This window comes from Tupaia chinensis, unplaced genomic scaffold (assembly GCF_000334495.1).
Source record: "Tupaia chinensis unplaced genomic scaffold, TupChi_1.0 Scaffold000140_1, whole genome shotgun sequence".
Lineage (NCBI taxonomy): Eukaryota > Metazoa > Chordata > Mammalia > Scandentia > Tupaiidae > Tupaia > Tupaia belangeri.
The window spans coordinates 6,716,833-6,743,047 of NW_006159610.1; the positions used below are offsets into that span (position 1 = coordinate 6,716,833).

The 26,215-nt window shown below is 40.9% G+C and overlaps 1 protein-coding gene, 1 non-coding gene and 1 pseudogene across 3 annotated transcripts in view; 1 reads left to right on the forward strand and 2 right to left on the reverse strand.

The window, feature by feature from the left end:
- IFT56 (intraflagellar transport 56) overlaps nt 1–26,215 on the forward strand; it is a 68,462-nt gene that overhangs the window by 10,322 nt on the left and 31,925 nt on the right. For both annotated transcript variants that reach the window (XM_006145033.3, XM_027770503.1), the window contains 6 exons: nt 4,801–4,915; nt 8,185–8,234; nt 10,992–11,137; nt 13,935–14,106; nt 20,718–20,792; nt 24,758–24,860. In XM_006145033.3, the coding sequence (XP_006145095.1) occupies nt 4,801–4,915; nt 8,185–8,234; nt 10,992–11,137; nt 13,935–14,106; nt 20,718–20,792; nt 24,758–24,860 (661 nt within the window). The remainder of the gene's footprint in view (nt 1–4,800; nt 4,916–8,184; nt 8,235–10,991; nt 11,138–13,934; nt 14,107–20,717; nt 20,793–24,757; nt 24,861–26,215) is intronic.
- Nucleotides 2,220–3,613, reverse strand: LOC102478530 (trifunctional enzyme subunit beta, mitochondrial pseudogene; annotated as a pseudogene).
- On the reverse strand, nt 5,146–5,253 carry LOC114007228 (U6 spliceosomal RNA). The gene has a single exon (XR_003548839.1). It is a non-coding gene; the product is annotated as a U6 spliceosomal RNA (small nuclear RNA).

Genomic DNA, 26,215 nt, shown 5'->3' on the forward strand with positions numbered 1-26,215 from the left:
CTAGACACATAGCCATTACGCTAACTGCTGGTTCCCTCTTTGACTTTCTGATGAGCACATGTGCCCTATAGTAAAAAAACTCTCCAAAAATTAGTTAATACATTTATTTTATTTTATTTTATTTTATTTTATTTTATTTTATTAAGGGTATCTTCTTTTAAAATTTATTCATTCATTTTATTTTTTAGTTTGACAAGGGAGAGACACAGAAAGAGAGAAAGAGAGAGAGAGAGAAAGGGAAAGTGAGAAAGCAAGCTGCCAGGTCCAGTACTCGAACCATGGTCAGCCATGTGGGAGTGTCCAACGCCTTAACCACCATGCCACCTGCTGGTCCCTAATTAATTAATTTTTAAAAAACCTTTATGGGTCTTTTCTCAAAAGAATTTCACTTCCAGTTTGCTTTTGTTTGTTTGTTTATTTGTTTATTTGTTTGCCATCAGCATGGATGCTCGCTTGAGAGAGAGACAAAGACAATGAGAGAGAAACTGAGAAGTCACCTCCCCCAGGGGCATGACCATGCTGCAATCCATTATACTCCTAAGATTTTGGGCAGCCATGCACATGCACATGGCATGATTATAAAGCTGCCAGGTCTGGGACTTGAACTGCATTTGGCCGATTGAGAGTCCAGTGCCTTACCAACATACCACCTTCTGGCCCCTTGCTTATTTTTAGACATAAGCAAGATTATTATGTTATCTTATACTTTCCAAGTATAATTGTTTTGTTTTTCCTGGTCACTGTAAGCCCTGCAAGTTTACAATCTCATTTATAATGTTCAAGCTATAGGATTATGGTTTAAATTAAATTATAAATACCTTACATAAAGCAATTTTTAATTCATAAATTAAATTGCTTAAATATTCCCTACATATCCTTACTCTAGAAATGTGATCTAGGGTAATTTGAAGACTTTACATAACAAAAATGAAAATATTCTCAGACAGGTAATGAGAAGGTGAGAATGAACAAAAGGAACAAAATTGATTAAAAAAAGTGTCTTCCCACACTACATCTGGAATTCACAACCATTTAAAAGAAATTTATGCTTTGTCAAAGTTAACATTTTAAATTATTAATAACTGAACATATGTATTTCTTTTTTTTATTTTTATTTTTTGGAGAGGTTTTTGCTATAGGGCACGTGCTCTCGCCAGACAGACAGAGAGAGACAGAGAGACAGAAAGCAAGAATTCACCCCCCAGGGGGGATGGCCACGCCACAATCCCTTCTCTTCCATTCTCCTCTCGGGATCTTGGGCACGCACCCACGCGTGCCTGGCGTGAGTTTAAGCCACCAGGTCCGAGACTCGAACCGCAGTCAACTATGTGGGAGTCCAACAACATAGCCAATACGCTAACTGCTGGTCCCAACATATGTATTTCTTAAAGTATATCTTTTGTATATCTTTTTTTTCCCCAATTCCTCTCCACTTTATTAAGGTTGGCCAACGTGGTACTCATGTACTCTAACATTCATTACAAGTTTTCAGTGATGTTTAGCTTCTGAATTATTTTTCCATCATTAAGTTAGGTTAGGCACATTGGTTTATATTATATAGAAAATACTTATCTTTTTTTTTTTTTTTGGAGAGGTTTTCACTATAGGACACATGTACTCGCCAGACAGAGAGAGACATAGAGACAGAAAGCGAGAAATCACCCCCCAGGGGGGATGGTCATGCTGCAATCCCTTCTCCTCCATTCTCCTCTCAGGATCTTGGGCACGCACACACATGCGCCTGGCGTGAGTTTTAAGCCACTGGGTCCAGGACGCGAACCGCGGTCGACTACATGGGAGTCCAGTGACATAGCCATTACGCTAACTGCTGGTTCCCTAGAAAATACTTATCTTTAGGACACAGACAGGAACAAGTATAATTTTCAAATGCTATAAAAATTGAATCCAAATCTCAGTTAACCTCTTTCCTAAACTGCAGCCATTCATTTAGTCTTGATTGACAGCAGAAACCAAAACAACAACTTCAACCTGTCTGTGTGAGATTCTGGTGACTTAGAACTCCCTGAAAGAACAGTAAGCTGTGATTACTGAAAAGCTCAAACACTGGCAAGGCTTAATTACAAAGTATTTAACAGAAGGCCACAGGAGTTGTTTTCCTAAAGGAGCTAGAACTATCGATGCGGTTTAGTAATGCATTGAAATGGCATTGCCAAGGGCGAGTGTTGCACAGAAACTTCGGATCACCTCATCTAGGTCAATTATTTTGGATACGTTTCCACTATCATGGTGTAGCCCTGTCCTTAGCCGCATAGGCAGCCACTAAGCCATACTGGCCTCCTTCCTTCCATAATCTGTGGGCAGCTGCCATGACCAATCAGCAGCTAGTGGCTCCAAACGGGTGTCTCAGGGACAGTGATCTGCCCCAGTTATTGAACTTGTCCAGAGGATGCGCGCCAACCTTGGTTTTTCTGTTCATGTAGTTTTGTGCAAACCAATCAGAATCCATGGCTTTAAAATTACCAAGATCTGACCTGAGAAAACTTCGTGAAATTCAAAAATACCAATATCATTCATGGTTAATCCTGCCTTTTCTAGAACTTTTGGAGTACCGTATGTTGGTCTGAGTGAAAGCTGATCTTTTGGATCCTGAGATACATACAAAAAATCCCTCAGATACACCTTTGGCTTATAACCCATGGCCAGGGCTTTCTCCTCTGCCATGATCAGCATTGCAGATGCACCATCAGTCAGGAAAGAAGAATTTGCAGCTGTTATTGTGCCGTGGGGCTTGATGAAGGCTGGCTTTAGTTTGGCCACCTGCTCCAGTGAGGAAGGACAGATGCCATTGTCTTTGGTAACTGTATCTCTTCCTGGAACGTTGAAGGGCACAACATCAGAAAGGAAGCCTTCATCCTGCACCTTCTTGGCCAGACTGTGAGGGCATAGTGCGTACTCATCCTGCTCCAGCCTAGAGATAGCAAAGGCAGCAGCCAGGCGGTCCACAGAGTGGCCCATGGTCTCGCTGGTGGAGAACTTGGCCACTGCCGGGAGCTCAGGTGATAGGAAATTCTATCTAAATTTAGACAGTCGCTGACCCAGTGCCTTGGTCTTATTGAGATCAATCATCATTTTCCTCATTTTCCTTGAATGACGAATAGGGACGTCAGACATTAATTCAACACCACCGGCGATGACCACATAACGCTGGCTAGAGGCAATCAAGCCAACACCTGTGGTCATAGCTCGGTTGGAAGAGATGTAAGCCATGGTGACAGTGTGGGCAGGGGTTTTGTCAGAAAAGCCAGCTCCAAGGGCAGCTCTCTTGCCACGTTGCTTGTTTTCACTCCTTGAATAACTGTGCCAAAGACAATATAATCGGACATTGGTCCGATGCAATAAACCCGTAAGTTCTGCTCTGGTCAAATCATGTGGCATCAGGCACAAAGTGCCGACAGCAAAAATGGCATGTGAACACCATCCACTACTATGATATTCCTCATGTTAGGTTAGGCTAATGTCTTCTTCGATTTAGTCTGTATGGCTGGGGCAGCACATAGCTGGGATGAACAGCTCAAAGGTCTTATCGAAAACCTAAGACCCATTTTGATGTACTGGGAAGATTTTTAAAAGTGTAAGTCAAGATGGAAGTCATTCTGAAACCTCTGTTCACTCCCTCACGATCTCCTGTTTGTATGTCTTTTTTAAATTTTATTTTTATTTTTATTTATTATGTTTTGCTATAAGAGTGTGTGCACTCACCAGAGACAGAGAGGTAAGGTGAGAAATTTTCCCCAATAGGGAATGGCCATGCCTCAACCCCTACTCCATTTTTCTCTCAGAATTTCGGGCATGTATGTATACACCTGGCATGTTTTCAAGCTGCTGGCTGATTCTGGGACTCGAACCACACAGTCAACCATGTGGGATCCAACCACCAAACCACCATGTCACCTGTTGGCCCTGTATATCTTTTTAAATGCCAAAGTAAAATATTTCAGTTACTGTTTTGTTTTTTGTTTTTCTTTTATAGGCAGAGGTTCACTAAGTCACAGTTTTCCTGCCTCAGCTTCCCAGCTGGGATTACAAGCACATGCCACCAAGTCCGGCTCTTTATTTTCTCTTTGAGAGAAAGAGCAAGCAGGAAGAGGGGAGAAAAAGAGGGAGAAGGACAGAGAAGTACTTTTGACAGAGTTTCTCCATGTCCTGATCTTCCTGTCCCATCCTCCCAGGTAGCAAGGACCACATGTGTGTGCCATGGTGCCTAGCCTCTTTATGTTGGGCCAGGAGCCAAATCCAGGCCTCCCATGTAGCTGTAGCAACTGCATAGTATACTGTCCCCCTGCTGTGCCACTGCAGCTGGGCCCCAGGGTTGTGCTATGTTGTCCTGAGCATTCTGCTCACACTCCTCTTTCTTTAGCCTCCCGAGTTACTAGGATTTCAGGTGCATGCCACCATACTCAGCTTATAAGATGGCACAAGAAATGAACCCAGGCCTCCCTTATGTGCCCAGCCTGCAGAACATTGTTTTAGCAGCACATGCCAGTGCAACTGGGCCTCAGTTGCTTTTTATCTCTGCAGTTTGTTAGCCCCTATCAATATTAAAAGGAGAAAAAAAATTGTAAGATTATATGCTCAGCAGCCCTGCATGGGTAGGATTGGGCTTTAGCTTCAGTATTTAACTTTCCCAAGTGTAGAATAGTTGAGAAGTAGGTTATGTAAGTTGGCCAATCTCAGAAAGAAATAATATTTCATTATGGAAGAATAGCCCAACGATTGTCTTACTGCCACAGTGAGATCACTACTTTTATATATATATATATATACATATATATATTTCAGGAATATGAAAATGCAACAAAGGAGGAAAATTGCAATCCTGAAGTCTGGGTGAATCTGGCCTGCACGTACTTTTTTCTTGGAATGTATAAACAAGCTGAAGCAGCTGGATTTAAAGGTAAAACGGGCTCTTTTTTTTTTTTTTTAAGAATTATTTTATTTAACTTTATTTATTTATTTACTTACCTATTTTTAAAATTTAACCAGAGAGGGACGGAGTGAGTGAGAGAGAGGAAGAGAGGAAGAGAGAGAAAGTAGGAGAGCAAGCCACCAGATCCAGGACTCGAGCAGCAGTCAGCAATGTGGGAGTCCAGTGCCCTTAACCACCACACCACCTACTGGCCTCCAAAAAATATGGAACACTTTCACAAATTTGTGTGTCATCCTTGCAAAGGTGCCATGCTAATCTTCTCTGTATCGTTCCAATTTTAGTACATGTGCTGCCGAAGCAAGCATGGCTCTTTTTATTCTTGATATTCTTCACTTGTAGTAAGAGTCATCTTAGAGATTTTTTTTTTTAAGAGAGATTTTTTACTGTAAGGTGCATATGCTCACCAGATAGACAGAGACAGAGAGACAAAGTGAGAAATCACCTTCTGGGAGAATGGCCACACTACAATCCCTTTTTCTCCATTCTCCTCTCGGGATTCTGGGCACACACACACACACACACACACACATACCCATCGTAAGTTTTAAGTCGCCAGGTCCAGGACTTGAACCATGGTCAACTATGTGGGAGTCCAACTATTTGCTGATCCCCGTCTTAGAAATTCTAAAACTTATTCCTTTTACTGTTGAGGAAAAACGAAGACATTAGATAGCTAAAAAATAACTTTACTATTCAAAAAATACCGGATTTGAACTTTATATTTAAAGAGAGAGTTAATCTCATTCCCTTTACCCTATCTCCCCAAGAAGCTTTAACTGAGGGAAAAAGAAGAGCAAGTATCTTCCATAGGCCCTGTCATGGTGGAACTTTGATACTGTTGGTTATAGTTAGGTATAGCTGGTCAGTGTCTGTGGATGTTTTAGCTGCTTTTCCTGTTTCTGGGTGAGAAGCCCAATAACTTCAGCTTGAAGAATCCAGAAAACTTCCCTCTGCTTTCATACTTGCCGTGACTATCATTTCAGGAGAATTGTGCTCAAATTTACAAACAATAGCGAGGTACAAGAGAAACATGAGAGGGCAAGCAGGTGATGTGGTGGTAAGATGCTAGATCCCACATGACCAACTCCATGGTTCAAGTTCAGGACCTGGAGTCCTAAGAAACATGCCAGGTGCATATGTATGCACCCCCAAAATCCCTAGAGGAGACTGGAAAAAAAGAGATTGCAATGTGGTCATCCCTTGGGGAGTGATTTCTCACTTTCTCTCTCTCTCTATCTCTCTCCAGTGAGCACACACACCCTATGGCAAAAAGAAAAATCTGAAAAAATGGAAAAAAAAAAAAGAGAAGAGAAAGAGAAGAGGCTAAGGATAATTAGAGTATGAATCAAATTAAATTTAAGGAAATGCAGAGAAAGTAAACAAGGAAATGTTAGAAAATTTGTTTTTAAAAAAAGAATGTATTGGGAACCAGCAGTTAGCGTAATAGCTGTGTTGCTAGACTCCCACGTAGTCGACCAAGGTTCGCGTCCCGGAGCCAGTGGCTTAAAACTCACGCCGGGCGCGTGTGCATGCGTGCCCAAGATTCCGAGAGGAGAATGGAGGAGAAGGGATTGCGGCGTGACTATTCCCCCTGGGGGATGATTTCTCGCTTTCTGTCTCTCTGTCTCTCTCTGTCTGGCAAGCGCACGCGCCCTATAGTGATAAAAAACCTCTCCAAAAAAAAAAAAAAGAATGTATTATGGGGTTAGCAGGTGATGTGGTTGAGGTGCTGGGCTCCTACACTGCTGACAGTAGTTTGAATCCCAGACCTGGCAGCTGGTCTGCTTGCTTTCTCATTCTTTCTCTGGTGAGTGTACGTGTCCTATAACAAATTCAAAAAAAAATAGTAATAATAAATAAAATTAAATATTCATTTTAAAAAAGGAAAAGAGTATATTGCAGTCTAGCATTATTAATGAACTAATTGTTATATGCAAGGCAACCTTGTTTATATCATGGAGTTCATGGAGAATGTGTATTATGAAAAAAACTATGCATGGGGCCAGCAGGTAGCATGGCAGTTAAGATGCTGGACCTCCACATGGGCAACTGTGGTTCAAGTCCTGGACCCAATGGCTTGAAATTCATGCTCAGTGCATGTGCATATGTGCCCTAAATCACAAAGGAATAGAGGAGAAGGGATTGTGACATGACAATCCCCCCGGGAGATGATTTCTCACTTTCCTTTTCTCTGTCTCTTTCCAGTGAGTACACGTGCCCCCTAAACTTGTACTTAAATTCTAATTCTCAAACTTCACTCAGTCCCCTAATACATGTGTAAACTTCTAGTTCAAATTCATAAATTCTAATTCTCAAACTTCACTCAGTCCCCTAATGCATGTGTAAAATTCTAGTTCAAATTCATACAAAATGTGAAACTTGCCTTTCTCGATTTGTACCCAGATTGTTTTATATTAGTAGAGTTTTTCCTAATTACGTTACTAATACCTCTAAGTTATTTACATTATCTCATGTTTCTAAAGCCATGCTAGACACATAAAAAGGGTAGCTATCTATATTTTCATACATATGTGGCAATATATACATATATATCTTATATACATATATATTTTTAATATCTAAGTTTTTTTTTTTTTGTTAAGGAGACATAAAAGTGGGTGTCCAGAATCAGAATATTTTGTGAGTACATAGGAGATTTAGAACTAGAAAGATGTGAAAGGTGTTAACCTTTAGCTTAGCTTAGCTGCCTGTTCCAGTGTGGTACATTATCATGCTAGCAGATCTGTAGGATAGACACTAGTATTTAGGAAAATATGACAGTATAATTGTGGAAAAGGCGATTTCAGAAAGAATTGATAAAGATACTAGCTGAGTGAGAGTGGATTCACACATACATTGAGATGTCCCTAACTGTCTGCTACCAGTGTGTAGTTCTGTATGTGAGCAGCAAAGAGGTGGGCTGCTGCTGTAACTGCGTGTGGAGTGCGGGGCTGCGGGCCACCATAATCGATCAGGTAGAAGTGGCGGGGGAGGGCAGAATCTTAGAATATTTCTCTTCGGGTTCTTGATCCTGTTTCTGCTACTGCAACAACATGCATTCCATATTATATATGAACAATGTGTATATAAACAATACATATTATAGTACAGACATACCAGGAGCAGATGGGTAGGGATTTGGGAAGATTCATCTGAGTTTCATTTCATTTCTGCAAGGGACCAAGTGCCAGAGACTAGTGAGTTCTTTAATAAACAGCTTGGATTTTTTTTTTCAGCCCCAAAAAGCCGACTCCAAAACCGCCTGCTTTTCCATTTGGCTCACAAGGTATTTATGTTCTTATTTCATATTTTTGTTTTCAAAACATTTTTCTTAGCCCAGATGCAGTAGCACACAATAGATAGTGCTGCTTGGCAGGCTGGGGCCACATTAGAGGCCCAGGTTTGAGCCCCAGATCAGCCTGGGATACTGGATGCATGGCACATGCCTGGGGGCCCAGCTACTTGGGAGACAGAGACTGGAGGGAGAAAATCCAATACAACAAGACCTTAGCTAAAAAAAAAGCACCACACACATATGCACATTGTAAAAAGTACTTTTCTTCCTCCTCATTGCCAACAATAATGAAAGATAACTAGAAATTCTCATATTTGTAGAACAGATGGAATTATTGGTATTTATGTTATGGGATTTCTCCTTTACCAATGTTCTACCCTCTTATTATATTCAGGGATGTTAGGTTTTTGTTCTCTTTAAGCAACAGTCTTTTTTTAAGAGACTTGTACCATAGGATGTATATGCGAGAGAGAAGCAGAGTCAGTGAAAGGGAAAGTGAGAAATCACCCCCAGGGGTAATGGCCACACTTCAATCCCTTCTCCTCCTAGGATCTTGAGCACACATGCACATGCACCTGGTGTGATTTTCAAGCCACTGGGTCTGGGACTTGAACCATGGTCCACCATGTGGGAGTTCAGCAACATAAGTGCTACACCATCTCCTGGCCCCAAAGCAACAGTCAGTTAAAAAGGTTAGTTTGTGTCGACTATCCTATTATCTCTCAGAAAACAAATGCATCCCCTGACTCCCCAAAATTAATGCACACTTTTTTCCCTCATGTTTTTATTCACTTTTGCATCAGCAGACAATCAATACAGTAGGTTCACACTGTAAATTCTGTCTCAGTTTTCAAGGTCAGTGGTTTTAATCTCAGTGTAGAGACTCAGCATATATATATATATATATATATATATATCATCTGTGTGTGTGTGTATTTCAATTTGCTAGAGGGTACCTGAGAGGGAGAGAGAGAGGGCCAGCCAGCTGGTGTGGTGGTTAAGGTAGCTAGATCCTACATGGCCAGCTGTGCTATTGGAGTCCCAGATCCAGCGGCTTGAAAGATATGCTGGGCACGTGTGCACACATGCCCAAAATCCTGAGAGGGAAAGAAGGAGAGGGATTGCAGTGTGGCCATCACCTCTGCAGGGTGATCTTTCACTTTCTCTCTCTCTGCCTTTCTGTCTCTGGTGAGCTCACATGCCCTATAGCAAATTTAAAAAGAAAAAACATCTGGACAGAGAAAGAAAGTGAAAAAGCATCGCCCCATGGGAGATGGTCATGCCATAATCCATTCTCCTCCATTCTCCTTTCAGGATTTTGGGCACGCATGCACATGTGCCCAGTGTACTTCTCAAGCCACTGGATCCAGAACTCAAACCTCGCAGTCACCCATGTGGGAGCCAGCCACTTTAACCACCATGCCACCTGCTGGCCCTTAGTACATACTTTTCAGAATTACCTCATGACAATATATTTTTTAAAAATAATTATTTTATTTAATTTTATTTATTTTAATTTGACCAGAGAGGGGTAGAGTGAGTGGGAGAGGAGGAAAGTGAGAAATCAAGCTGCCAAGTCTGGGACTTGAACCATGGTCAGCCATGTGGGAGTCCAGCACCCTTAACCACCACACCACCTGCCAGCCCCATGACAATATGTAAAAAAAAATTTTTTTTTGTTTTTATTATTATTGTTATCATTTTGGCTAAAAGGCACATACACTTACTAGAGAGAAAAAGAGACAGAGAAAGAGGGAAAGTGAGAAATCACCCCCTGTGGGGGGGATGGCCATGCCACAGTCCCTTCTCCTTCATTCTCCTCTTGAGACTTTGGGCATGCTTGCATACATGTGTTTTTCAAGCCACCTTTCTGATATTCAGACCACAAAGTCATTCACTTGGGATCCAGCCGACTTAACCACCAAACCGCCAGCTGTCCCTATGAAAATAATTTTGATCATATTTTTTAAATAATAATTTTTCAGGCCAGCTGGTGTCATGATTAAGGCAGCTGGCTCTCACATACTCACTGTATAGTTTGTGTCCCAGACCCAGAGGCCTGAGAAACATGCCAGGCACATGTGCATGCATGCCCCAAATCTCAGCACAGAAATGGAAGGGAACAGGTTCCATTAGGGCTTGACTATGCCCCATCAGGATGTGGTTTCTCCCTCCCCCTCTCTTTATCTCTCTGTGTCTCTCTGGCAAGTGCCTGCACTCAAAGACATTTTTAAAAAATTTGTTGGGGTGATCTTGTGGCCTACTGGTTAAGGGAGCTGGATCCCACATAGCCAACAGCCCAACAAGATGGAGAAATAAACAGATTGAGATGTGATCAAGCCCCACTGGGGGAAGTGTGCTCTCTCCCTCTCTCTTACTCTGTTTCTGTCTCTCTCTCTGGAGAGCACACATGCCTTCTGATTTATTAAAGCAAATCAACCAAACAAAAGAGTAAAGAGACAAAAAAGGAAAGGAAGAATATATTTAAAAAGAAAAAAAGAAGATGAGAAGTTTCAAGAATTAATACTAGCTGTAACTTAATGGCTTTCCATTGTCAAGGCTATGCCTCCAGAGACCATTTGCATTCTTTTTTCTGAAAGAGAGACAAAGAAGACAAAGAACCTAAGGAAAATAGAAAAAAATAGAGAGATAGTGGCTGAAAGAGAAGTTAAAATCTGTCAGATGAGTATTGCTTTCTCTCTACTCTAATGTAAATCTTATGTGTCTTCTCCTCTCTCACCATTTTAGTTTAATGATGAGAAAAAGTTGATGAACTTTCATCAGAATCTTCAGGATATCACAGAAGATCAACTCAGTTTGGCCTCTATCCACTATATGCGATCTCACTACCAAGAAGCCATTGATATATACAAGCGAATACTGCTGGATAACAGGTCTGTGTCCTTTTATGCCTACTTGAAATCGCTTTCATTTTGGTAGTTTTTCTGTAACTAGGTTAGCAAAAGACAGTGTCCTTTGTATTTAATACCACCATGTGTTCAAAACTGGTAACCTCACGAGATTAAGAACTTCCTAGGTGTCATCTGCATCAGGTTTTCTCTACCTCCTTTTCATTATCATTCTTTTTATTCTTTTAAGAATTTTTTAAATTGTGATTATGTTTAAATTTGCTATAGGTGTGTGTGCTCACCAAAGAAGGAGAGAGAGAGAGGGAAAGTGAGAAAACAAGCTGCCAGGTCCAGGTCTTGAACTGTGGTCAGCCACTTGGGAGTCCAGTGCCTTAACCACCATGCCACCTGCTGGCCCCTTTTTTTTCTTTTTTAATTGCCGAAAGAGAAAGAGAGGAAGAAAGCACCCTTCTGTAGGTCACAGTCACATTGCAATTCGTTCTTCTCCATTTCTCCATCCTGTTGGGATTTTGGTCACATTTGTACATGCTCCTGTCATGTTTTTCAAGCTGCTGAGGCTAGGATTCAAACCATATAATTGGTCTTGTGGGATCTGGCTTCTTTAACCAGCAGGCCATGAGGCCAGTCTCTATAACATTTTAACATGCCTTTATGTAAATCATATTAATATATTGTATATCCATTTTACATGTGTCTCTGCATTACATACTTTTCCTTAGCCCCTCCCATAAGAACCAACTTTTTGTTTTTTGGGGATCAATACCTCTTCTATTAAAAATGCATGATTGGTGGGTCTGGCAGGTGGCATGGTGATTGAGGGTGTTGGACTCCAATAAAGCCAACTGTAGTTTGAGTCCCAAGCCTGGCAGCTTTCTTTCTCACTTTCCCTCTCTCTCTAGGGTCAAATTAAAAATAAATTTAAAAGAAGTAAAGTTAAATAAAATCATTATTAAAAATATAATAAAATGCGTGGTTGGAACTAGCAAATGGCATAACAGTTACATCGCTGTACTCCCACATAGTTGACTGTGGTTCGAGTCCTGGACTTGGTGGCTTAGAACTCACACTGGGTACGTGTGCATGTGTGCCCAAATTCCCAAGAGGAGAATGGAAGAGAAGGGATTGCAGAATGGTCATATCCCCTAGGGAGTGATTTCTCACTTTCTGTCTGTCTCTCTCTGTCTCTCTGGTGAGCACACATGCCCTGAAGCAAAAATCTCTCTCAAAAAAAAAAAGAAAAAGAAAATGTGTGGTCTAGATGTCTTTGTCTCAGAGTTGTAATTATATTATAGATAACTTTCTAACAAAATTAGAAACAAAACCTTCTTAAGAATTAACTTTCCAGGGACCAGCAGTTAGCGTAATGGCTATGTCGCTGGACTCCCACGTAGTCGACCACGGCTTGAGTCCCAGACCCGGTGGCTTAAACTCACACCGGGCACATGTGCGTGCGTGCCCAAGATCCCGAGAATAGAATGGAGGAGAAGGGATTGCGGCATGACCATCACCTCCGGGGGATGATTTCTCGCTTTCTGTCTCTCTGTCGCTCTCTGTCTCTCTGGCGAGCACACGCGCCCTATAGCAAAAAACCTCTCAAAAAAGAAGAAGAATTAACTTTCCTCAGGACCAGCAGATGGCACAATGGTTACATCACTGGACCCCCACGTAGTCAACCATGGTTTGAGTCCTGGACTTCACAGCTTAACTCATGCTGGATGCGTTTGCGTGTGTGCCCAAAATTCTGAGAGGAGAATGGAGGAGAATGGATTGCAGCATGGTCATTGCCCCAGGGGTTGATTTCTTGCTTTCTGTCTCTCTGTCTGTCTCTGTCTTTCAGGCAAGTGCACGCACCCTATAGCAAAAACCTCTTTTAAAAAAAACTATAAACAAATGAATTAACTTTCTGGGGCTGGCAGGTGGTATGGTGGTTAAGGGACTAGACTCCCACATGACTGACTGCTGTTTGAATCCTGGACCTGGCAACTTGCTTTCTCACTTAAACTTTATCTTTCTCTCTCTCTCTCTGTTTTTCTCTGGTCGAAATAAAAAATAATGTTAATAATACCAAATTAAATTAAATATATAATTCCTTAAAAAAATAAGAATTAACTTTCTAGGGCCAGCAGATGGTTTAGTGGTTATGTGGCTGGACTCCCACATGGCTGACTGCAATTCAAGTCCCAGACCCAGTGGCTTTAAAATAATCTCGGGGGGCACTGCCTGGATCCCAGCAGGAGAATGGAAGAGAAGGGATTGCAGTGTGGCTATCCTCCTAGAGGGTGATTTCTCATTTTCCCTCTTACTGTCTCTCTCTCTGGCAAGCACAAAGACCCTAATCACAAAAACCTCTTTAAAAAAAAAAAAAAGAAAATTAACATTCCAACTCTATTTCTGAACACTGCTCTCCCATCTCCAAAATATCTTATCTACCTTCCTTCTCCCCTCTTTTGTGTTATCTTCACTGTTTCCGCTTATTGCAATTTGTAGTCACCATGCCGGCTTACCTTGTCTGTCCATCCTCCGTATGGTGGGTGCTGTTGGTGCCTCTGCTCAATTGCAGCGTATTTAGGTTTTTCAGTATGAACAGCACAAACTTTTCTTTCTTCTTTAGTTGCCATTTTTTACTCCACTTACATCAGAACACCTAAATGTTATAATGCAAAAAGGAAAAAATTGCACTACTCATATCTTGCTTTCTTTTTTTAGAAAGCAAATTCATGAACTCTCCTCTTTGTTGTATTGTCCATTTGAGCTTTGTAGTTTTACAGCCTTTCCATGGAGTGGACTTAAACCATTAACTCTTAATTCTTTCATCTAATAGGGAATACCTTGCCCTCAACGTGTATGTGGCCCTCTGCTACTACAAGTTGGATTACTATGATGTGTCTCAAGAAGTCCTGGCTGTTTACCTTCAGCAGATTCCTGATAGTACCATCGCACTCAACCTCAAGGCCTGTAATCATTTTCGCCTTTACAACGGCAAAGCGGCTGAGGTAGTGATGGAAATGTTTCAACTGACTTCATTTCAATTTCAACTATTTTATACTTTGCAAATTATGCAAGAAACCCTATTATCTGTAACTCTTGATTACTATACCTTTGTCATTGCCAGTTTGGTTCTATAAGAACCTAGCCATATAAATTTTTTAAATTATTTATTTAATTTTATTTGTAGTTATTATTTTTTTAAGTTTGACCACAGAGGGACAAAGAAAGACAACAGGAAAGGGAGAAAACAAGCTGCCAGGTCCAGGTCTTGAACCACATCAGACATGTGGGAATCCAGCTCCTTAACCACCAGGCCACCTGCTGGCCCCATAAATATTTATCAGATATTCTAAAAAAAAAATTACTTCTGAATTCTTTGTGTTGTACTTAATATATTTTAGATTACCTAGATGTCTTATGTTAACTTAAATATGTATAACATTCGGTTTTTCTACAGAGAGATCACCTATAATGATTGATTTAATTCTTTTAATTAAAAAAAATTTAAAATATTTATTTAATTGAATTTTTATTATTTTTGAGAGGTTTTTGTTAATAGGGCGTGTGTGTTCGCCAGAAAGACAGAGAGAGACAGAGAGACAGAAAGCAAGAAATCATCCCCCAGGGGGATGGCCACTCCACAATCCCTTCTCCTCCATTCTCCTCTTGGGATCTTGGGCACGCACTTACATGCATCTGGCGTGAGTTTAAGCCACCGGGTTTGGGACTCAAACCACGGTTGACTACATGGGAGTCCAGCGACGTAATCATTACGCCAGTCGCTGGTCCGGTATTATTATTATTACTTTAAATTTTCTATAGGGCACATGCACTTACCAGAGAAAGACAGGAAAAGCAAGAAATCACTCCCCAAGTGGGATGGCCATGACACAATCCCTTCTCCTCCATTCTCCTCTTGGGATTTTGGGCACACCCATACATGCACCCTATGTGATTTTCAAGCTGCTGGGTCTGGGACTTGAACCTTGCAATCAGCCATGTGGGATCCAATGCCTTCACCCCCACACCACCTGCTGACCCAACTTGTTTTGTTTTTTAAACCCAAATTTTCTATAATTGCGAATATAATATATTTAAGAGGATTAATTTTTCCAGTTAAAAGACAAAAATTAAGGGGACAGCAGATGGCATAGTAGTTACATCACTGAATCACTGATCATAGTTTGAGTCCCGGACCCAGTGACTTGAAACTTACACCGGAAGCCTGTGCATGCATACCCAAGATCCAAGGAGGAGATGGAATTGCAGCATGGCCATCCCCACTGGGAGGTGATTTCTTACTTTCCCTGTCATTGTCTCTGTCTCTTGCAAGCGTATGCACCCTAAAGCAAAAACCTCTTTAAAAATTTAATAAATTAGAAAAACCAAAACTCTTAATATTTGCTTTATTTAATTTTTTTAAATTGCCTGGTGTGCACGTATTTGCCAGAGAGACAGAGAGAAAGGGAGAAAGCTCCTCCTAATGGAGCATATTTCATACCATAATCCCTTCTCCATTTCTCCATGCTGTCAGGATTTGGAGCCCACACATACACACACCTGGCATATTTTCAAGCTCCTGGGGCAGGTATTCAAACCATGGTCAGCCTTGTGAGATCTACTTCCCTTAACCAGTAGGCTATGGGGCTAGCTCTCTAATGTGTCCTTTAAATAGAAGGACAGAAAACTTGAACATAAAAGGATGTGTTTTTTGTGTAATATTTTTTGCCTGGTTTCTACCATTGGTGTCTTTTTTTTCTCTTAAAGTCATTTCACTCTAACATAACTGATTACCTCCATCTTCTATTTTTATTTTATTTTTGTTGCTTATGCTTTTAGTGTCATGTCTAAGACTCCATTGTCAAATCTAAGATCATGAAGACTACCCCTATGCTTTCCAAGAGAGATATAGTTTTAGCTTAGACTTTTTAAAAATCTATTTTGGGGAACCAGCAGTTAGCGTAATGGCTATGTCGCTGGACTCCCACGTAGTCGACCGCAGTTCGTGTCCCGGACCCGGTGGCTTAAAACTCACACCAGGCGCGTGTGCGTGCGTGCCCAAGATCCCGAGAGGAGAATGGAGGAGAAGGGATTGCGGCGTGACCATCCCCCCGGGGGGTGATTTCTCGCTTTCTGTCTCTATGTCTCTCTCTGTCTGTCTGGCGAGCACACGCGCCCTACAGTGAAAATCTCTCCAAAAAAAAAAATCTATTTTGTACTAATATTTGTGTATAGTACGAGGTAAAAGTCCAACTTCACTCATTTGCATGTGAATATCCAGTTTTTGCAGCACCAGTTTTTTTCTTTTCTTTTTTGGAGAGGTTTTTCGCTATAGGGCGCATGCACTCGCCAGACAGACAAGAGACAGAGAGATAGAAAGCGAGAAATCAGCCCCCAGGGGGGCGGGGGCGCAATCCCTTCTCTTCCGTTCTCTCGGGATCTGGGCATGCAGGCACACGCGCCCGGCGTGAGTTTTAAGCCAACGGGTCTGGGACGCAAACTGCGGTCGACTACGTGGGAGTCCAGCGACATAGCCATTATGCTAACTGCTGGTCCCAAAACTTTTTTTCTTTTTTACATTGCTAGAACACATGACCAAGTTATTAATTTCATAAACAGTATTTTATACTTCTGGAGGTTCAAGTTGCTTCTTAAAAAAAAAAAATCTTTACCTTTGGGGCCACCAGATGGTATAGCAGTTATGTTGCTGAATTCCCACATGGCAGATTGGTTTAAGTGCCTCGCTTGAAAATCATGCACGTGTGCATATGTGCCCAAGATCCTGGGAGGAGAATGGAGAAGGGATTGCAGTATGGCCATTCCCCCTTGGCGGGTGATTTCTCACTTTCCTCTCATTCTCTCTCTCTCTCTCTCTCCCTCCAAGAATGCATGCATCCTAAGGCAAGAACCTCTTAATTTAAAAAAATAGAAAAACTTTACTTTTTAGTTTCCTCTTTTCTGCTTTTGTGCTTATCTTTTATATTCTTAAATATTATCAGTATAGGTGTTTTGTGATCTGAGTTCAATCATTTAAATTTCTGAAGTTTTGTAAGCTGGTTCTGTTTTTTCTTGTTTCTCCTGGTCCTCCTTCACAGAGTCAAGCATCTTTACATGTTAACTGCTGGACACAGTATTTGCAAGATAATCTAGTGCCTGCAATGAAGACACTTTCCTCCCTCAGTGATATGCATTTACTCGCCCTGTCCTGAGGGAACTACCGATTTGAGACCACCTCAAACCAGACTCAAGACTTTAGATTCCCTGAAGTGCCCCTCAGATTCTAATCGGGCTGTAATGGTACAGAAGGGGTGTTCTAGTTCCATATCTTCCCTCCCTTGTCAGTGTAGCTCTTTGGAGTCCCAAATGATTGTGGGGTCTCTTGCTAGGCTTCTCACCTTGCACTGGCCATAGACCTTATTTTTTGTCTTGTTCCAAGACTAGCAGCCAAAAGTTTTAGCTTTACTGAATCAGGAAAGCCTGCAGGACAAAAGTACTGGGCTGTCAGAAAAGTCATGAAGTATTTTTTCCTATGTTTTTCTATGCAAAAATGTATCATGACTTTTCTGACAACCTAATAGGTTCTGTATTTTTTCACTTTTCTGGCTTCAGTTTTTTCTCTTCGGTTTGGACGTCATAACTCTTTACTTTCTTATAGTTTCTTTGGTATTCTTTCTTTTTTGAGAGAGATTTTTTGCTATAGGGTGTGTGTGCTCCCCAAAGAGACAGAGACAGAGAGACAGAAAGCAAGAAATCAACCCCTGGGGGGATGGCCGTGCTGCAATACCTTCTCCTCCATTCTCCTTTCACAATTTTGGGTACAAAAGCACACTCACCTGGTATATTAGCTGCTGGGTCTGGGACTCAAACCACAGTGAACTTCATGAGAGTCCAGCAATGTAACCATTATGCCATCTGCTGGTCCCATCTCTCTCTCTCTCTTTTTTTTAACTTTAGTTTTATTTATTTATTTATTTAAATGTATTTTTGACTAGAGAGGGACAGAACACTTGCATGCACATGAGAGAGAGAGAGAGAGAGAGAGAGCAAGCCGCTAGGTCCAAGATTCAAACCATGGTTGGTCACATGGGGGTCCAGCGCCCTTAACCACCGTGCCACCTGCTGGCCTCTTATTGGTATTCTTTTTTTAAAATAATTATTTTATCTAACTTTATTTTTTATTTTAATTTGACCAATGAGGGACAGTGCGAGAGTGAGAAAGAGAGAGAAAAAGTGAGAAAGCAAACCACCAGGTCCAGGACTGGAACCACAGTTAGCCACATGGGAGTCCAGTGCCCTTGACACCATGCCACCTGCTGCCCCCTCCCTCCCCCCTGCTTGGTATTCTTAAAAAAGTATTTTAGCGGCCAGCAGGTGGCATGGGAGTTGAGGCACTGGACTCCCGCATGGTTGACTACTGTTTGAGTCCCAAACTGGGCAGCTTGGGCCAGCAGGTGGCATGGGAGTTGAGGCACTGGACTCCCGCAAGGTTGACTGCTGTTTGAGTCCCAAACCGGGCAGCTTGCTTTCTCACTTTTTCTCTCTGCCTCTCTCTGGTGAGTGCACGTATCCTAGAGCAAACTGAAAAATAATAATAATGAATAAAATTAAATAGTTATTTAATTTTTAAAAATCTATATATTTTGTTGTTCTTGAGGCATGGGAGTTGAGGCACTGGACTCCCGCAAGGTTGACTGCTGTTTGAGTCCCAAACCGGGCAGCTTGCTTTCTCACTTTTTCTCTCTGCCTCTCTCTGGTGAGTGCACGTATCCTAGAGCAAACTGAAAAATAATAATAATGAATAAAATTAAATAGTTATTTAATTTTTAAAAATCTATATATTTTGTTGTTCTTGAGGGGAGCATTGACTTGAATAGTCTTAGTCTAGCAATTACAGAGTGTGATCTATGACCCTTGTGATTCCCTAAGGCCTTCCAGGGACACTGTGACAGGGTCGAGGCCAGAATGAGGCCAGCAAGAGGCCAGCAATATGCCCAGGCACAAAGCCCAATTGGTAGCTCTTGCATGAACATAAATGAGTGTCTCTGTAAATTTTGTGTCTTAGTACCTCACTGTCTCGCCCTTAGTTCCAGCTGGCCCTTCCTGAGATCAAAACTGTTCTCATGATGCTAAGAGATTTTTGCGTTTTTGTTTTTATTTTTCTCAAACATGCAGTAAAGTTTTTCAGGGACAATGTGATTTCAAAATACACTGAATGCAGATAGTTATGCCAATCTACCTGTCCTCTGTTAAGCCAGACGTTGAGAGATTTGAAAAAAAATAAAAACATGTAAAGCATTATCATTCTTTTCACTAAATTTTTGCTTAAATAAATATTGTTTTTTAAGATAAAAATATTTATTTTACATGTAGTGGGTTTATTGTTATTTTTTATTAATGGATTATGTAAAACTTCCTGTTTTAATTTTTTCACATGATACATATTGATGGCTACACCCACATAAATAAGAGCTCTTTGGAATCCTTAATATTTTTTTATAGTATAGAAGGGATCATGGGGATCAGCAGATAGCATAATGGTTACGTCACTGGACTCCCACATGGTCGACCGCAGTTTGTGTCCAGGACCTGGTGGCTTCAAAATGTATGCCAGGCGCGTGTATATGCCTGCCCAAAATCCCAAGAGAAGAATGGAGGAGAAAGGATTACAGTGTGGCCATCCCCCCCCAGGGTGATTTCTCACTTTCTGTCTCTATCTCCCCTTGTCTCTCTGGAGAATGCATGTACCCTGTAGCAAAAATCTCTCTTAAAAAAAAGAATCATGAGACCGAAAAACTTCAAAACTTACTCATCATGCTTAATACGGGCTAGAGCTAGGACCAGCAGATGGTGTAACGGTTGTATGAATGGATTCCCTTGTAGCTGACTGCAGTTTGAGTCCCAGACCTGGCAGCTTAAAACTTACACTGGTTTCATGTGCTCGTGTGTCTAAGATCCAAAGAGGAGAGTGGAGAAGGGATTGCAGCATGGCCATCCCCCTGGGGTGTGATTTCTTACTTTCTGTCTCTTTGGTCATTTCTCACTTTTCTGTCTCTCTTAAAAAAAAAAAAAATTGACCAAAACTTCAGAATTGCTGCTGTGGACAAGAGAAGAGATAATGAAAGGATTGCTGAGTAGACATGTACTTTCAACTGAGATTAGGCAGATCAGATTTGTAATCCTACCGAGGATAGTCAAGAATTCAATTATTTCATCCAGAAAGACTTAGCTACCCACTGATGGAAGCAGAAAAATGGTAAGGGTAAGGTTATTCAAAATTATGGATTGGCAAGGTAGTAATAGCAGAGAGCTAAGGAGCGTGTGTTCACAAAGACACTGGAAACGGCTCACCTTTTGTTCTAAGGTGAGAGGCAAGAGAATACAGAAGAGATACAATAAATCTAACTACCACGCCACCTACTGGCCCCAAATCACCGAACTTTTATAAGCCTCATTGTTCTCATCAGTAAAATGCGGATAATAATAATTATGTTGATTTAGATGCAAGAGGATCAAGTGAAATAGCATGTTACCTTTTTTGTAAACTAGAAAGTATTTTATAAATTTGTGTTATAAACCATTCACTTGTCATTCTCATAAACTCTTTTTTAAATTTCAGGCGGAACTCAAAAGCTTGATGGACAACGCTTCTTCATCCTTCGAGTTTGCTAAAGAGCTCATCAGGCACAATCTGGTGAATAATGGTTTCCTATCTTGACTGACTTCAGTCCTATTCTATTTTGGTACATAACAGTGGTTGTAAAGATAAATAAAAGGAGTTGCCCCAGCAAATATTACTCCACTCCAAGGGAATACCTTCTTGCTGTGGAGGAGGGAATATGAGTTTAAAATATCAGTTCCTGTGCTGGCCCTGTGGCCCAGTGGTTAAGGTAGCTGAATCATACATGGCCAACTGTGTGGTTTGCATCTCAGATGTGGTGGCTTTAAAAACATGCTGGGTACGAGTGCATGTGTGCTAAAATCCCTTTGGGATGGAGTAATGGAGGAGGAGAAGAGATTGCAATATAACATGCCCCATTGTGGGGGGTGCTTTCTTCCTCTCTGCCTCTCTATCTCTTCTGACTGCGCACACCCTCAGGCAAATTAAGTGAGTGAGTGAGCCAGATCCCAAAGGCCTACCTCCTCAGGCAAATTAAGTGAGTGAGTGAGCCAGATCCCAAAGTCCTACCTCAGTTCAACTCCCAGCCCCAGTGACTTGAAAAACATTCCAGGCACATGTGCACGTGTGCCCCAAATCCTGACAAGAAGAAGGAATGGAGTGAAAAGGATCATGACATGACTATACTCCATTGGGGGCTGCTTTATCTCTCTCTCTCTCTCTCTCTCTCTCTATTAAGTGAGTGAGTGAGCCAGATCCCAAAGTCCTACCTCAGTTCAACTCCCAGCCCCAGTGACTTGAAAAACATTCCAGGCACATGTGCACGTGTGCCCCAAATCCTGACAAGAAGAAGGAATGGAGTGAAAAGGATCATGACATGACTATACTCCATTGGGGGCTGCTTTATCTCTCTCTCTCTCTCTCTCTCTCTCTCACTCATGAGCACATGTGCCCTCTGGCAATAAAAAATAAATATTAGTTCATTTCTTCAAAGAAATCTTTATTGGGAGGGCAAGAAAATAGATAACATTTGGAACAGAGTACAAGACGGGGTAGATCTAAGTGTTTGGTTTTTTGGAAAAGACAAAGGAACATATCTTTGTGGGTTAGAATAAATGAGCAATGTTTTTGGTCTGGAAGCATAAAAGGCCCCATTTTGTCAAAGCAATACTGTGCAAGGGGAATAAAGTAGGAGGCATCTCTCTTCCCGGCCTCAAAACATTACAGAGCTATAATCATTAAGACAGCGTGGGATCAGCACAAAAACAGACAGGTAGACCAATGGAACAGAATTGAGAACCCCCAAATAAACCCCAAAACATACAGCCAACTGATCCTTGACAAAGGACACAAGACAATCCAGTGAGAAAAAGAAAATCTCTTCAGCAAACAGTGCTGGGAGAACTGGATATCCACCTGCAGAAGAATGCAACTGGAGTCTTATCTCTCACCACTAACAAAACTTAACTCAAAATGGATTGATTAACTAAACATAAAACCTCAAACTATAAAAATATTGGTGGAAAACACAGGAAAAACTCTTGGAGACCTTGGAGTAGGCAAAGACTTCTTAAAGAAGACCTCCAAAGCACAGGCAATATTCCCCAAAATGGACAAATTGGACTAAATTAGGCTGAGAAGCTTCTGCACAGCAAAAGAAACAGTAAGTAGAGTGAGAAGACAACTCTCAGAGTGGGAGAATATATTTGTAAATTACACCTCAGGTAAGGGACTGATAATCAGAATATAAAGAGAACTCAAGTAGTTTACCCACAAAATTAAACCAACTGAAAGATGGGAAAAGGAACTGAACAGACCATTATCCCAAGAAGACATATAAATGTCCGAAAAGCATATGAAAACATGCTCAACCTCTCTTCACATAAGGGAAATATAAATTAAAAGCACCATGAGATACCATTTAACTAACTCTTGTCAGAATGGCTAAAATTAAGAAAATCAATAACAATAAGTGCTGGCTAGGCTGTGGTGAAAAGGAAACTCTCTTACACTTTTGGTGGGAATGTAAATTAGTACAACCACTTTGAAGAAAGATATGGGATTTCTTTGAAACCTATAAATATAACTACCATATGACCCAGTAACTCTACTTTTAGGTATTTACCCAAAGGATCGAAAAACCCTCAGTCAGAAAAACACTTGCACATCCACGTTTACTGCAGTATTATTTACAATTGCGAGGACATGGAATCAACCCAAATGTCCAAAAAATAGATGATTGGATTGAAAAAATGTGGCATATGTACTCTATAGAATACTACTCAGCCATATAAAAACTATTAAACCCTGACATTTGATACAAAGTGGATGAATATGGAAGATTTAATGCTAAACAAAGCAAGTCAGACTATGAAAGACTTTGTATATCCCCCTTAAATATATACTGACTGTCTGCGCTCTGTGGCAGAAACTGAAAGTTTAGAAGGAAGGCAAGAGTAGATACTAGAGGTAGTAAGGAGGAGGTAATATGGGGATGTGTAGTGGAGAAAGGGAGGGGAATAGCGGAAGAAAAAGGGGAAAAAAAGAACATTTAATTGACCAAAAAATTAAAAGGCGTTTACTGCTGCTGATGTGTCTAGTAATGTCTTTGTCTTGACTACTATGCATGGTTTTCATGCTGGAAAAAGAGATGTTATACACTGTAAATATATATGTGATTAAATGTAATAAATATAATTAATTAATTAATGTAAAAAAAAATTGCCAGCAAGCACATGAACTCATCAGAGACAGAAAAAGGAAGAAGGAGAAAGCACCATCTATGAGGAATGGTCACCCTTCCTTAACCACTAGGCCACAGGCTGGCCAGGGTTCTGCAGGTCTTATGAAAATAAAATGTATACAGTGTGGATTATGCCTTTATTCTGTTTCTTATCTTTACTATAATTTAGGTAGTGATTTTCTTTCAGTGAGGTCAACATCACAGATATAGAAAAAGCTTCAAAAATATATTCATCCTTTCAAAAAAACAACTTCATGCCAACCGCACTGGTCATAGTTCTAGGGTTGGGAGTAAATACAAATTTTCTTATCATATGGAACTTTTTCTTCTTTTTAGGATTTTTGCTATAGGATGTGTGTGTTCACCAGAGAGAGAGAGACCAAGACAGAGAAAGGAAAAGCGAGAAATCAAGCCCCAGGGGGGATAGCCATGCCACAATCCCTCCTCCGCCTTTGTCATCTTGGGATTTTGGACACGCACACATGCACACATGCCTGCCATGAGTTTCAAGTCAGCAGGTCCAGAACTCAAACCATGGTTGGCCACGTGGGAGTCCAGGACCTTAACCAGCACACCACCTGCTGGTCCCACACATGAAATATTTATATTCTGGTAGATGTAAGAGATAAACAGATGAACAAAGAAATGCATGCTTAAATGAGGTAGTAAATGTCATGAATAAAAATAAAAAAGGTTAAGGGTAGAGAGAGCGATAGAGGAGATAGGTTATCTATTAAGGTGAACATGAAACATTTAAATGTAACAGAGCTGTTAAAAAGTATCAGAAGCAGAAGGGGGGAAGAAGAGAGGATAAAAAGCATAGGATTAGTTAATGTTACTAATTCAGCCAGCCATGAAAGTTCTCAAGTGTAACTGAGTCTTAGAGCTAGTCCAGCTGGTATCATGAACATAGTTTTATGTGGTAGTTTCTTAAACATTTCCACCAATAAATATATACAGGGAACCAGCAGTTAGCATAATGGCTATGTCGCTGGATTCCCACGTAGTCGACCGCGGTTCGCATCCTGGATCCGGTGGCTTAAAACTCACACCGGGCGCGTGTGCGTGCGTGCCCAAGATCCCGAGAGGAGAATGGAGGAGAAGGGATTGCAGTGTGACCATCCCCCCTGGGGGGTGATTTCTCGCTTTCTGTCTCTATGTCTCTCTCTGTCTGTCTGGTGAGCGCACGCGCCCTATAGCGAAAACCTCTCCAAAAAAAATATATATATATATGTGTATATATATATATATACACACACACAGATATATTGCTATAATACAACATCTCGTCTTCCAGGTGGTTTTCCGAGGCGGTGAAGGAGCTTTGCAGGTTTTACCTCCCCTGGTTGATGTCATTCCTGAAGCAAGACTAAACTTAGTGATTTACTACCTTCGTCAAGGTAAGAAACATTTGTCTTAGTCTTACTTATATAACAAGATGTTTTAGAATATTTACTCTCTGATTGACCTACCTACTTGTTAAATCCATAATAATTCTAAAAATATGTCTGTTAATTCATAAGATGGAACAAATTTGTTGGTTCTTTTTGGGCCTTTTCTCTTTATATTCTCTCCTCTTGTGTTACCTCCTATCCTCTTCTCCCTCCTCCTTGTTCTTTCTTTTTTCCTTATTTTGCTGTCTTTTGCTCTCTACCCATTTTTTTGTTTGTTTCTTCTTTTCATTGCATTACTATGTTTTCCCTTCTTTATAGTTCTTTCTTTTCCTAGTTGCCTTCTATGTAGAATATACATCCACATTTCTTTACATCTTTTAAAACCACAAACTGGTTTTTGTTTGCTCTAATGGCCTTTTTCTTTTTAAAATTTTATTTCAAGTTCTTTTGTTTATTCAATCATGTTATTTAGCTTGCAAACTGAATATTCCAACATGTGCACATTTCTCACCAGTCCAATTGATAACTACTATAAAGTTATCTTCAACAGATAATACCCATTTCTTTGTCCCATTAATGCTTTGTCTCTCATTTTTTCTCCTTAATGTCCTTCCTCAGACTCTACTCCTTCACTCACCCTCTTCCCACAGTATATCTGGTATTCACAACCATTTACTATGTTTCTATATCCTTTAGTCATTCAGTTTTGGTCATAGAGTGCAGACCCTCAGTATATATTAAGTGGAGACATACAGTGTCTCTCCTTCATAGCCTGGCTTGCTTCATTCAGCAGTAAATCTTTTTCTTTTTTTTTTTTTTTTTTTTTTTGAGAGGTTTTTGCTATAGGGCGCATGCACTCACCAGACAGACAGAGAGAGACAGAGAGACAGAAAGCGAGAAATCACCCCATGGGGGATGGCCACGCCACAATCCCTTCTCCTCCCGGGATCTTGGGCACGCACGCACACGCGCCCAGTGTGAGTTTAAGCCACCAGGTTCGGGACTCGAATCGTGGTCGACTACATGGGAGTCCAGCGACATAGCCATTATGGTAACTGCTGGTCCCACTCAGCAGTAAATCTTCTAGATTTATCCACTTTCTGTCAAAAGCCAAGGTCTTGTTGTTTTTTATGGCTGAGTAATATTCCATAGAGTATATGCTCTATACTTTTTCAATCTATTCATCTGTTCGTGGGTATTTGGGTTGATTCCATGTCTTGAGCAATTGTGAATAATGCCACAATAAATATTGATGTGTAAACAGTTTTCTAATTAAGAATTCTTTTCTCCTTTGGGGAGATACCAAGGAGTGGGATTGCTGGGTCATATGGTAGTTCTATTTGTAGATTTTTTTTTTTTTT